This window comes from Sander vitreus, unplaced genomic scaffold (assembly GCF_031162955.1).
Source record: "Sander vitreus isolate 19-12246 unplaced genomic scaffold, sanVit1 ctg573_0, whole genome shotgun sequence".
Classification (NCBI taxonomy): Eukaryota; Metazoa; Chordata; class Actinopteri; order Perciformes; family Percidae; genus Sander; species Sander vitreus.
In genome coordinates, this window is record NW_027595669.1 from 10,001 (window position 1) to 22,650 (window position 12,650).

A 12,650-nucleotide genomic window follows, 5' to 3' on the forward strand; every position below is an offset into this window, starting at 1 on the left:
ACATCTTTTCGGGAATTTGTTTGTCTTTTTTTCAGCAACGTTTTGACGTTTTGTTACTTTTTTCAAGTTTTTTGTTGACTTCATTTTTCCTGAAGTTTTTTATTCTTTTTTCCGACATTTGTTGCCTATTGACAAGTTTTTTTTTCTAAAATGTTTTGATGTTTTTGCGCTTTTTTTTTTCAATACATGCAGACGTGTGTGTCTCTCTGTGTCTGTGTGTGTGTGTGTGTGTGTGCGTGTGTGTGTGTGTGTGTGTGTGTGTGTGCGTGTGTGTGTGTGTTTGTCTGTGTGTGTGTGTGTGTGTGTGTGTGTGTGTTTGTCTGTGTGTGCGTGTGTGTGTGTGTGTGTGCCTGTCAAACTGCCCCCATCACCTGCCTCCTCTCCTCTGATTGAAAATGAATTAGGATGTGTGACCATCTCTCCCCGTGTGAGAAGATCTCTCCTCTTTTGCTTTAGTTTAGTTTTTGTAGCAATACGTACGAATGCTTCATGTATCTGTCGGCCCTGAATGTACTATATATATATATATATATATATATATATATATATATATAATAATATTTAATGTTGTCTCACTTTCCGTTCAGGTCAGATCTTGTAGCTGCAGAACTGGAGAAGATTAAAAGGTTCAACTGTATCCTTTCCGCGAAGCTTGCACAGAGATCTTCTGGGTTGTCAGGTTGAAGGTTATAGGTTGTCAGGTTGTCAGGTTGAGGGTTATAGGTTGTCAGGTTGAGGGTTATAGGTTGTCAGGTTGAGGGTTGAAGGTTATAGGTTGTCAGGTTGATGAGTTATAGGTTGTCAGGTTGAGAGTTATAGGTTGTCAGGTTGAGAGTTATACGTTGTCAGGTTGATGGTTATACGTTGACAGGTTGAGAGTTATAGGTTGTCAGGTTGAGAGTTATAGGTTGTCAGGTTGAGAGTTATAGGTTGTCAGGTTGAGAGTTATAGGTTGTCAGGTTGATGGTTATACGTTGACAGGTTGAGAGTTATAGGTTGTCAGGTTGAGGGTTATAGGTTGTCAGGTTGGGAGTTATACGTTGTCAGGTTGAGGGTTATAGGTTGTCAGGTTGATGGTTATAGGTTGTCAGGTTGAGGGTTATAGGTTGTCAGGTTGGGAGTTATAGGTTGTCAGGTTGAGGGTTGAGGGTTATAGGTTGTCAGGTTGAGGGTTATAGGTTGTCAGGTTGAGGGTTATAGGTTGTCAGGTTGAGGGTTATAGGTTGTCAGGTTGAGGGTTATAGGTTGTCAGGTTGATGGGTTATAGGTTGTCAGGTTGAGGGTTATAGGTTGTCAGGTTGAGGGTTATAGGTTGTCAGGTTGAGGGTTATAGGTTGTCAGGTTGAGGGTTATAGGTTGTCAGGTTGAGTTATGGGTTATAGGTTGTCAGGTTGAGGGTTATAGGTTGTCAGGTTGAGGGTTATAGGTTGTCAGGTTGATGGGTTATAGGTTGTCAGGTTGAGGGGTTATAGGTTGTCAGGTTGAGGGTTATAGGTTGTCAGGTTGAGGGTTATAGGTTGTCAGGTTGAGGGTTATAGGTTGTCAGGTTGAGGGTTATAGGTTGTCAGGTTGAGGGTTAAAGGTTGAGGTTATAGGTTGTCAGGTTGAGGGTTATAGGTTGTCAGGTTGAGGGTTGAGGGTTATAGGTTGTCAGGTTGAGGTTGAGGGTTATAGGTTGTCAGGTTGAGGGTTATATGTTGAGGGTTATAGGTTGTCAGGTTGTCAGGTTGAGGGTTGTAGGTTGTAAGGGTTGTCAGGGTTGTAGGTTGAGGGTTATAGGTTGTCAGGTTGAGGGTTATAGGTTGTAGGGTTGACAGGTTATAGGTTGTCAGGGTTAAGGTTGACGAGGTTGTAGGTTGTCAGGTTGAGGGTTATAGGTTGTCAGGTTGAGGGTTGTAGGTTATAGGTTGTTTAGGTTGAGGGTTATAGGTTGTCAGGTTGAGGGTTATAGGTTGTCAGGTTGAGGGTTGAGGGTTATAGGTTGTCAGGTTGAGGGTTATAGGTTGTCAGGTTGAGAGTTATAGGTTGTCAGGTTGAGGTGACAAACGGGTTGAACATTGTATATGGTGGATTGTGTGAATAGGATGCGTTTCATACGAGGTCTGGCAACTGGTCAACATTAGACGAACATGTTGGTCCGATTATTTATAAAGGAGTTTGGGACATGCACATTATGGGAGTTTCCCGGGAGAAATAACAAACTGGGAGGGGTCCGGGAGATAAAAAACGGGAGAAACCCGGGATAAACGGGAGTGTTGGCAGGTATGGTCTAAAGACCTATCAATTACCCTAACTGTACGTAGAACCTGGGGGCTCTTTAACCTCCAGGGGGCTCTTTAACCTCCTGGGGGCTCTTTAACCTCCAGGGGGCTCTTTAACCTCCTGGGGGCTCTTTAACCTCGTGGGCCCAGTTCTGCTGGAGAACAACCACCTGCTGAGGAACCAGACAGGATGTGTGAGATCGGAAGCTGTTGCTGCAGACGAGGCGATTCCCGGAGCGGTGGATGAGCGCTGCGTTGCCGAGGCTCTGCAGAGAACTTCCAGAGCCATCCGAGACATCGACACTCTCATATCTGACTGCAAAGAGCCCTGAATGAGGGGGGGGGGGGGGGACCTGAAATATGTAGAGCTGCAAAGATGAACCCAAACGTGTGGCTGTGTGTGTGTGTGTGTGTCTGTCTGTGTGTGTGTGTGTGTGTGTGTGTGTGTGTGTGTGTGTGTCTCTCTGTGTGTGTGTGTGTGTGTGTGTGTGTGTGTGTGTGAAAAGGATCTTCCTCTTCACATTAAACAGATTGATTCATTGTTGATGCATGCTGTTTGGGATTATTGTGACTTTTTTTAATCAATAATAAAGATTCATAAAAAATAAATAAAAACCCTAAATATATTTATTGCCTAATTAATTGTCAGGATGTATTTCATACATATATATATATATATTTATTGTATATGGAATAAAATTACATTCCATAGGTTTTGACCTGAATTTTAAAAGATAATCGTCTGAGATAAAAAAAAAAAAAATTAATAAATTAAAAAAATCAAGAAAAAAAATTAATAAAAAAACGTTTTAAAGAATATTTTTTCTTTCCTCACTGACCATAAAACAGTTTCTGGGTCAGATTGAAGTTTTAATCCCTGATATTGATATTGGAGCGGAGTAAAGAAGCTCTGATCACAGGTCTTTATTATTATTATTATTATTATTAGAAGGTAGTTCACCAAAACGTGTTTCTGAAAACGCTTTAAGCGAGAAATAGGCCGTGCAGCTGCTGAAACGACAAAGGTCAGTTTGAAAGATTTTGAGAGGCGTTAATCACGCTCATCCTGCTCGTCATTTCCGGTAAGTGTTTTAACATAAGTGCACTGATTCGCTAGTCAAGGGCTAGCTCTCCACCAATCAGATTGGCCGTTGAGTCCGACTGGCCGGGGGCGGAGCTTTATCATTTTAAAATTAAAACCGTTAAATAAAACGGTAAAATATCTGATGATCATGTTATAATGTGTCACTTGTTGAGCCAAGTAAGTCTATATGTCAAATAAAACAAAGAAAAAAGACTTTTTTTTTGACAAGTTTCTATTGAAGAGCAAAGAAAACAGTTTGACAGTCAAGTCGCTGTCCGTGGTGCTGTTTCAGCACCACGGACAGCGACAGCTGACGGACAGAGACAGCTGACGGACAGAGACAGCTGACGGACAGAGACAGCTGACGGACAGAGACAGCTGACGGACAGAGACAGCTGATGGACAGAGACAGCAACAGCTGACGGACAGAGACAGCAATAGCTGACGGACAGAGACAGCAATAGCTGATGGACAGAGACAGCTGATGGACAGCAACAGCTGATGGACAGCAACAGCTGATGGACAGAGACAGCAATAGCTGACGGACAGAGACAGCAATAGCTGACGGACAGCAACAGCTGACGGACAGAGACAGCTGATGGACAGCAACAGCTGATGGACAGAGACAGCTGACGGACAGCAACAGCTGATGGACAGAGACAGCAACAGCTGATGGACAGAGACAGCTGACGGACAGAGACAGCTGATGGACAGAGACAGCAACAGCTGATGGACAGAGACAGCAATAGCTGACGGACAGAGACAGCTGACGGACAGCGATGGTGCTGAACAGGCCAAGAGCTCTCAATCAGTGCCACACTATATAACTGACATGGCACTATTATATTGAACATAACGTTTGTTTACTACTCCGTAGGCAGTGACACCGGCTACAGGTGCTACATGAAAACTCGTTCTGAGTGACATATTCATAACTAAAATATTCATTCTTAAAGACGATTTTTTTTCTTGCCATTTTGTTGTTGCTTAACGATCCTCCAGAACAAATACATCTAACAAAAGTATGTCATCCTTCATGGTGCCTTCATGGTGTCAAATCTGCCAACCACTTAGTCCTTATCAATATGTCTGTCCTGCTGCAGACTCAGCCAGCTGAGATGTGACAGTGACAGTCTGGCCTCATCCATGCACAGACGCAGGTAGGCCTACGTCTTAATGAGACGCCTGAAACTTCGTTCAGCACTGGCGCTGCTGATGGGAAGGGTTTATAAATCCTGTGGAGAATGGTCAGGTGTGGTGGGCTCTGTCCATGTCGTTGGTACGAGGAATGGCCGGACGGTATCGGTGGTGAGATCCATGTTTAACTCAGAATACAGTGCACAAAAAGAGCGAAACTCCTCCACTGCGTCTTCTGGCTCGGGCATGTCTTCTGAGTAGAAACGGGACAGCTCAAGCATTTCCTCCTCAGCATCAGGGAGCTCAAACCGCTTTGGGCAGAGTACTGGGAACAGTTTGGCCATTTGTTTTGAAGTCTGAAAATGTCCCGAGAACTGTCCCGAGAAAATGTAAAAAATAAATATCTGCTTTGAAGTGGTCTGCTGTCCTCGATCGGGTCGTCCTCTGCGTCCTCTGTCAAACCCTCGGTGGCTGCGTCGCTTCTCTGCGGCAGGATTTCCGTGCTGTCAGAGGCCTCCTCTGGGCGTAACTCTCTGATCTGAGCCACAGTACTGTCAAGAAGATCCACAGCAGTGTTGACATCCACTGACTCTTTCTGAAGATGATGAGAAGTACGATGTGAGAGGAGCACACAACGCTACCACACTTCTCCTCCTATCTATTTTTAATGCGCCCAATTTATATTTTCTCTCCATTTTCGTAACTATTCTTTTAAGTGCTATCAGGAGAAGCTTGGCCTTAGCAACACTAACTAATTACAACAAGATCGGATTTAGCAACAGTAACGGGGAGGGGAGACTTGGCATTGGCCTCTGTATGTATGTCTATGGAGCTGGCGCTGGCACTGTCTCCCTGGATAAATGTTGAATACATTTTAGGAAAAACGATAAAGCTATTTGAGAAAGAAGCGGACAGAAGGGGTTGCATGATGCATTTGAAGGTTATACTGTCAAACAAAGATAAGGTGGCTCATTGGCTGGTCAATTCCCATAATGCAAGGGCGGTAAAATTTGCTGATAAGTTTGCTGTTTGTTTGTTGGAAATACAAATGTAACTTCATGATTTCCGTTTATTTAACGTGTCTGCTTAGAAGGAAGTGCCTGGTAATTGTCATTGTTGTGCTGGTTTACCATTGTAACCATGAGTTACGTTTGATAAAAAGAGCTGGATGATGTCTACGTGTGATTGCATGCAGTAATTAGCTTTCTTCAGCTCTTACTCTGAAACGTGTCACTAGACGGGGGCCCTGTTCTCGTCAAGTGACTCAAGTTCGGTGGCATTTGAGGGGCCCCTAATTTGCACGGACCCCTGGGGCGGCCACACCCAAGCACTCATGCTATCTCCGCTACTGCCACTGGCTGAGCCCCAAATTAAAGGTCCCATGACATGGTGCTCTTTGGATGCTTTTATATAGGCCTTAGTGGTCCTCTAATACTGTATCTGAAGTCTCTTTTATATAGACCTTAGTGGTCCCCTAATACTGCATCTGAAGTCTCTTTATATAGACCTTAGTGGATAAAATGTTTTGATGTTTTTTTGCGCTTTTTTTCTTCAATCCATGCAGACGTGTGTGTGTGTGTGTGTGTGTGTCTGTGTCTGTGTGTGTGTGTAGACTGTGTGTGTGTGTGTGTGTCTCTGTGTGTGTCTGTGTGTCTGTGTGTCTGTCTGTCTGTCTCTGTCTGTGCGTGTGTGTGTGTGTGTGTGTGTCTCTGTGTGTGTGTGTGTGTGTGTGTGTGTGTGTGTCTGTGTGTGTGTGTGCCTGTCAAACTGCCCCCCACCTGCCTCCCTCTCCTCTGATTGAAAATGAATTAGGATGTGTGACCATCTCTCCCCGTGTGAGAAGATCTCTCCTCTTTTGCTTTAGTTTAGCTTTTTGTAGCAATAATGCATCTGAATGCTTCATGTATCTGTCGGCCCTGAATATACTATATATATATATATAATATAATAATATTTAATGTTGTCTCACTTTCCGTTCAGGTCAGATCTTGTAGCTGCAGAACTGGAGAAGATTAAAAGGTTCAACTGTATCCTTTCCGCGAAGCTTGCACAGAGATCTTCTGGGCTGTCAGGTTGAGGGTTATAGGTTGTCAGGTTGAGGGTTATAGGTTGTCAGGTTGAGAGTTATAGGTTGTCAGGTTGAGGGTTATAGGTTGTCAGGTTGAGGGTTGAAGGTTATAGGTTGTCAGGTTGAGAGTTATAGGTTGTCAGGTTGAGAGTTATAGGTTGTCAGGTTGAGGGTTATAGGTTGTCAGGTTGAGGGCTGAGGGTTATAGGCTGTCAGGTTGAGGGTTATAGGTTGTCAGGTTGAGGGTTATAGGTTGTCAGGTTGAGGGTTGAGGGTTATAGGTTGTCAGGCTGAGGGTTGGAGGTTATAGGTTGTCAGGTTGAGGGTTATAGGTTGTCAGGTTGAGGTTGAGGGCTGAGGGCTATAGGTTGTCAGGTTGAGGGTTATAGGTTGTCAGGTTGAGGGTTATAGGTTGTCAGGTTGAGGGTTGAGGGTTATAGGTTGTCAGGTTGAGGGTTGAGGGTTATAGGCTGTCAGGTTGAGGGTTGAGTAGGTTGTCAGGTTGAGGGTTGAGGTTGAGGGTTGAGTAGGTTATAGGCTGTCAGGTTGAGGGTTATAGGTTGTCAGGTTGAGGGTTATAGGTTGTCAGGTTGAGGGTTGAGGTTATAGGTTGTCAGGTTGGAGGGTTATAGGTTGTCAGGTTGAGGGTTATAGGTTGTCAGGCTGAGGGTTGAAGGTTATAGGTTGTCAGGTTGAGGGTTGAGGGTTATAGGTTGTCAGGTTGAGAGTTATAGGTTGTCAGGTTGAGGGTTATAGGTTGTCAGGTTGAGGGCTGAGGTTATAGGTTGTCAGGTTGAGGGTTGATAGGTTGTCAGGTTGAGGGCTGAGGTTATAGGTTGTCAGGTTGAGAGTTATAGGTTGTCAGGTTGAGGGTTGAAGGTTATAGGTTGTCAGGTTGAGGGTTGAGGGTTATAGGTTGTCAGGTTGAGGGTTATAGGTTGTCAGGTTGAGGTTGAGGGTTATAGGTTGTCAGGTTGAGGTTATAGGTTGTCAGGTTGAGGGTTGAAGGTTATAGGTTGTCAGGTTGAGGGCTGAGGGTTATAGGTTGTCAGGTTGAGGGCTGAGGGTTATAGGTTGTCAGGTTGAGGTTGAGGGTTATAGGTTGTCAGGTTGAGGGTTATAGGCTGTCAGGCTGTCAGGTTGAGGTTATAGGTTGTCAGGCTGAGGTTGAGGTTATAGGTTGTCAGGCTGAGGGTTGAGGTTGTAGTTGTCAGGTTGTCAGGTTGAGGGTTATAGGTTGTCAGGTTGAGGGTTGAAGGTTATAGGTTGTCAGTTGAGGTTGAGGGTTATAGGTTGTCAGGGTTGAGGGTTATAGGTTGTCAGGTTGAGGGTTATAGGTTGTCAGGTTGAGAGTTATAGGTTGTCAGGTTGAGGGCTGAGGGTTATAGGTTGTCAGGTTGAGGTTGAGGTTATAGGTTGTCAGGTTGAGGTTGAGGGTTATAGGTTGTCAGGTTGAGGGTTGAGGGTTATAGGTTGTCAGGTTGAGGGTTATAGGTTGTCAGGTTGAGGTTGAGGGTTATAGGTTGTCAGGTTGAGGTTGAGGGTTATAGGTTGTCAGGTTGAGGGTTGAAGGTTATAGGTTGTCAGGTTGAGAGTTATAGGTTGTCAGGTTGAGGGTTATAGGTTGTCAGGTTGAGGGTTATAGGTTGTCAGGTTGAGGGGCTGAGGGTTATAGGTTGTCAGGTTGAGGGTTATAGGTTGTCAGGTTGAGGGTTGAGGGTTAGGTTGTCAGGTTGAGAGTTATAGGTTGTCAGGTTGAGGTTGAGGGTTATAGGTTGTCAGGTTGAGGTTGAAGGTTATAGGCTGTCAGGTTGAGGGTTGAGGGTTATAGGTTGTCAGGTTGAGGGTTATAGGTTGTCAGGTTGAGGGTTATAGGTTGTCAGGTTGAGGGGTGAGGGTTATAGGTTGTCAGGTTGAGGGGTTAGGTTGTCAGGTTGAGGCTATAGGTTGTCAGGTTGAGGGTTATAGGTTGTCAGGTTGAGGTTGAGGGTTATAGGTTGTCAGGTTGAGGGCTGAGGGTTATAGGTTGTCAGGTTGAGGGTTGATAGGTTGTCAGGTTGTCAGGGTTAGAGGTTGTAGGTTGTCAGGTTGAGGGTTATAGGTTGTCAGGTTGAGGTTATAGGTTGTCAGGTTGAGGGTTGAGGGTTATAGGTTGTCAGGTTGAGGGTTGAGGGTTATAGGTTGTCAGGTTGAGGGTTATAGGTTGTCAGGTTGAGTAGGTTATAGGTTGTCAGGTTGAGGGTTATAGGTTGTCAGGTTGAGGGCTGAGGGTTATAGGTTGTCAGGTTGAGGTTATAGGTTGTCAGGTTGAGGGTTGAGGGTTATAGGTTGTCAGGTTGAGGGTTATAGGTTGTCAGGTTGAGGGTTGAGGGTTATAGGCTGTCAGGTTGAGGGCTATAGGTTGTCAGGTTGAGGGTTGAGGGTTAGGCTGTCAGGTTGAGGGTTATAGGCTGTCAGGTTGAGGCTGAGGGTTATAGGTTGTCAGGTTGAGGGTTACAGGTTGTCAGGCTGAGGGTTATAGGTTGTCAGGTTGAGAGTTGATAGGTTGTCAGGTTGTCAGGTTGAGGGTTATAGGTTGTCAGGTTGAGGGTTATAGGTTGTCAGGTTGAGGGTTATAGGTTGTCAGGTTGAAGGTTATAGGCTGTCAGGTTGAGGGTTGAGGCTATAGGCTGTCAGGTTGAGGGTTATAGGTTGTCAGGTTGAGAGTTACAGGTTGTCAGGTTGTCAGGTTGAGGGTTGTCAGGTTGTCAGGGTTGAGGGTTATAGGTTGTCAGGTTGAGGGTTATAGGCTGTCAGGCTGATGAGGGCGCTGTGAGGTTGAGGGTTATAGGTCGTGGTTGAGGTTATAGGCTGTCAGGTTGAGGCTATAGGCTGTCAGGTTGAGGGTTATAAAGCTGGTTGTCAGGCTGAGGCTATAGGCTGTCAGGCTAGGGTTATAGGCTGTCAGTGAGGGTTGATAGGTCAGCTCAGGTTGAGGGTTATAGGTTGTCAGGTTGAGAGTTATAGGTTGTCAGGTTGTCAGGGTTGAGGGTTATAGGTTGTCAGGTTGAGAGTTATAGGTTGTCAGGTTGAGAGTTATAGGTTGTCAGGTTGTCAGTTGAGGGTTATAGGCTGTCAGGTTGAGGGCTATAGGTCAGGCTGTCAGGTTGAGGGTTATAGGTTGTCAGGTTGAGGTTGAGGGTTATAGGTTGTCAGGTTGAGGGTTATAGGCTGTCAGGTTGAGAGTTATCAGGTTGTCAGGTTGAGGGTTATAGGTTGTCAGGTTGAGGGTTGAGGCTGTCAGGTTGAGGGTTATAGGCTGTCAGGTTGAGGGTTGTCAGGTTGTCAGGTTGAGGGTTATAGGTTGTCAGGTTGAGGGTTACAGGTTGTCAGGTTGTCAGGTTGAGGGTTATAGGTTGTCAGGTTGAGGGTTATAGGTTGTCAGGTTGAGGGTTATAGGTTGTCAGGCTGAGGGTTATAGGTTGTCAGGTTGAAGGCTATAGGTTGTCAGGTTGAGGGCTGAGGGTTATAGGCTGTCAGGTTGAGGGTTATAGGTTGTCAGGTTGAGAGTTATAGGCTGTCAGGTTGAGAGTTATAGGTTGTCAGGTTGAGAGTTATAGGTCAGTTGAGGGTTACAGGTTGTCAGGTTGAGGCTGAGGGTTATAGGTTGTCAGGTTGAGAGTTGTAGGTTAGGGTCAGGCTGTCAGGTTGAGGGTTGAGGGTTATAGGTTGTCAGGTTGAGGTTGAGGGTTATAGGTTGTCAGGTTGAGGGCTGAGGGTTGTAGGCTGGGTAGGTTGTCAGGCTGAGGGTTACAGGTTGTCAGGCTGAGGGTTATAGGCTGTCAGGTTGAGGGTGTATAGGTTGTCAGGTTGTCAGGTTGAGGGTTATAGGTTGTCAGGTTGAGGGTTATAGGTTGTCAGGTTGAGAGTTAGTCAGGTTGTCAGGTTGAAGGTTATAGGTTGTCAGGTTGAGGGTTGAGGGTTATAGGTTGTCAGGCTGAGGGTTATAGGCTGTCAGGTTGAGAGTTATAGGTTGTCAGGTTGTCAGGCTGAGGGTTATAGGTTGTCAGGTTGAGGGTTATAGGTTGTCAGGTTGAGGGTTATAGGTTGTCAGGTTGAAGGTTATAGGTTGTCAGGTTGAGGGTTGAGGTTATAGGCTGTCAGGCTGAGGGTTATAGGTTGCAGGGTTGAGGTTATAGGTTGTCAGGTTGAGGGTTATAGGTCTGTCAGGTTGAGGGTTATAGGTTGTCAGGTTGAGGGTTATAGGTTGTCAGGTTGAGAGTTATAGGTTGTCAGGTTGGAGAGTTATAGGTTGTCAGGTTGAGGGTTATAGGTTGTCAGTTGTCAGGTTGAGGGTTATAGGCTGTCAGGTTGAGGGCTGAGGGCTGATGGGCAGGTTGTCAGGTTGCTGAGGGTTATAGGTTGTCAGGTTGAGGGCTGAGGGGTTATAGGCTGTCAGGTTGAGGGCTGAGGCTATAGGTTGTCAGGTTGTCAGGTTGAGGGTTATAGGTTGTCAGGTTGAGAGTTATAGGTTGTCAGGTTGTCAGGCTGAGGGTTATAGGTTGTCAGGTTGAGGGCTATAGGTGTCAGTCAGGGTTGAGGGCTGAGGGTTATAGGCTGTCAGGTTGTCAGGTTGAGGGTTATAGGTTGTCAGGTTGAGGGTTGAGGGTTATAGGTTGTCAGGTTGAGGCTGAGGGTTATGAGGCTGTCAGGTTGTCAGGCTGAGGGTTATAGGTTGTCAGGTTGAGGGTTGAGGGTTATAGGTTGTCAGGCTGAGGGTTGAGGGTTATAGGTTGTCAGGTTGTCAGGTTGAGGGTTATAGGTTGTCAGGTTGAGGGTTATAGGTTGTCAGGTTGAGGGTTATAGGTTGTCAGGTTGAGGGTTATAGGTTGTCAGGTTGAGGGTTGAGGGTATAGGCTGTCAGGTTGTCAGGTTGAGGGTTATAGGTTGTCAGGTTGAGGGTTGAGGGTTATAGGTTGTCAGGTTGAGGTTGATAGGTTGTCAGGTTGCAGGTTGAGGGTTATAGGTTGTCAGGTTGAGGGTTATAGGTTGTCAGGTTGAGGGTTATAGGTTGTCAGGTTGAGAGTTATAGGTTGTCAGGTTGTCAGGTTGAGGGTTATAGGTTGTCAGGTTGAGGTTATAGGTTGTCAGGTTGAGGGTTATAGGTTGTCAGGTTGAGGGTTATAGGTTGTCAGGTTGAGGGTTGAGGGTTATAGGTTGTCAGGTTGAGGGTTATAGGTTGTCAGGTTGAGGGTTATAGGTTGTCAGGTTGAGAGTTATAGGTTGTCAGGTTGAGAGTTATAGGTTGTCAGGTTGAGAGTTATAGGTTGTCAGGTTGTCAGGTTGAGGGTTATAGGTTGTCAGGTTGAGGGTTGAGGGTTATAGGTTGTCAGGTTGTCAGGTTGAGGTTATAGGTTGTCAGGTTGAGGTTGAGGGTTATAGGTTGTCAGGTTGAGGGTTGAGGGTTAGTCAGGTTGTCAGGTTGAGGGTTATAGGTTGTCAGGTTGAGGGCTGAGGGTTATAGGTTGTCAGGTTGAGGGCTGAGGGTTAGGGTTGTCAGGTTGTCAGGTTGAGGGTTATAGGTTGTCAGGTTGAGGGTTATAGGTTGTCAGGTTGAGGGTTATAGGTTGTCAGGTTGAGAGTTACAGGTTGTCAGGTTGTCAGGTTGAGGGTTATAGGTTGTCAGGTTGAGGGTTATAGGTTGTCAGGTTGGAGGGTTATAGGTTGTCAGGTTGAAGGGTTATAGGCTGTCAGGTTGAGGGTTGAGGGTTATAGGTTGTCAGGTTGAGGGTTATAGGTTGTCAGGTTGAGGGTTATAGGTTGTCAGGTTGAGGGTTATAGGTTGTCAGGTTGAGGGTTGAGGGTTGTAGGTTGTCAGGTTGAGGGTTATAGGTTGTCAGGTTGAGAGGCTATAGGTTGTCAGGTTGAGGGTTATAGGTTGTCAGGTTGAGGGCTGAGGGTTATAGGTTGTCAGGTTGAGGGTTATAGGTTGTCAGGTTGAGGGCTGAGGGTTATAGGCTGTCAGGTTGAGGGTTATAGGTTGTCAGGTTGAGGGTTATAGGTTGTCAGGTTGAGGGTTGAGGGTTATAGGTTGTCAGGTTGAGGGTTATAGGTTGTCAGG

The 12,650-nt window shown here is 45.8% G+C and overlaps 1 protein-coding gene across 2 annotated transcripts in view; it reads left to right on the top strand.

The window, feature by feature from the left end:
* cunh5orf34 (chromosome unknown C5orf34 homolog) overlaps positions 1–2,887 on the top strand; it is a 12,589-nt gene extending 9,702 nt beyond the window's left edge. Inside the window, exons 9-10 of one of the 2 annotated variants that reach the window (XM_078245534.1) lie at positions 588–671; positions 702–763. In XM_078245534.1, the coding sequence (XP_078101660.1) occupies positions 588–671; positions 702–714 (97 nt within the window). In that variant the 3' untranslated portion in view covers positions 715–763. Of the gene's footprint in view, positions 1–587; positions 672–701; positions 764–2,411 lie in introns of those variants that run through there. The other variant, XM_078245533.1, reaches the window with a different exon arrangement.
* Positions 2,888–12,650: the final 9,763 nt, after the last annotated feature.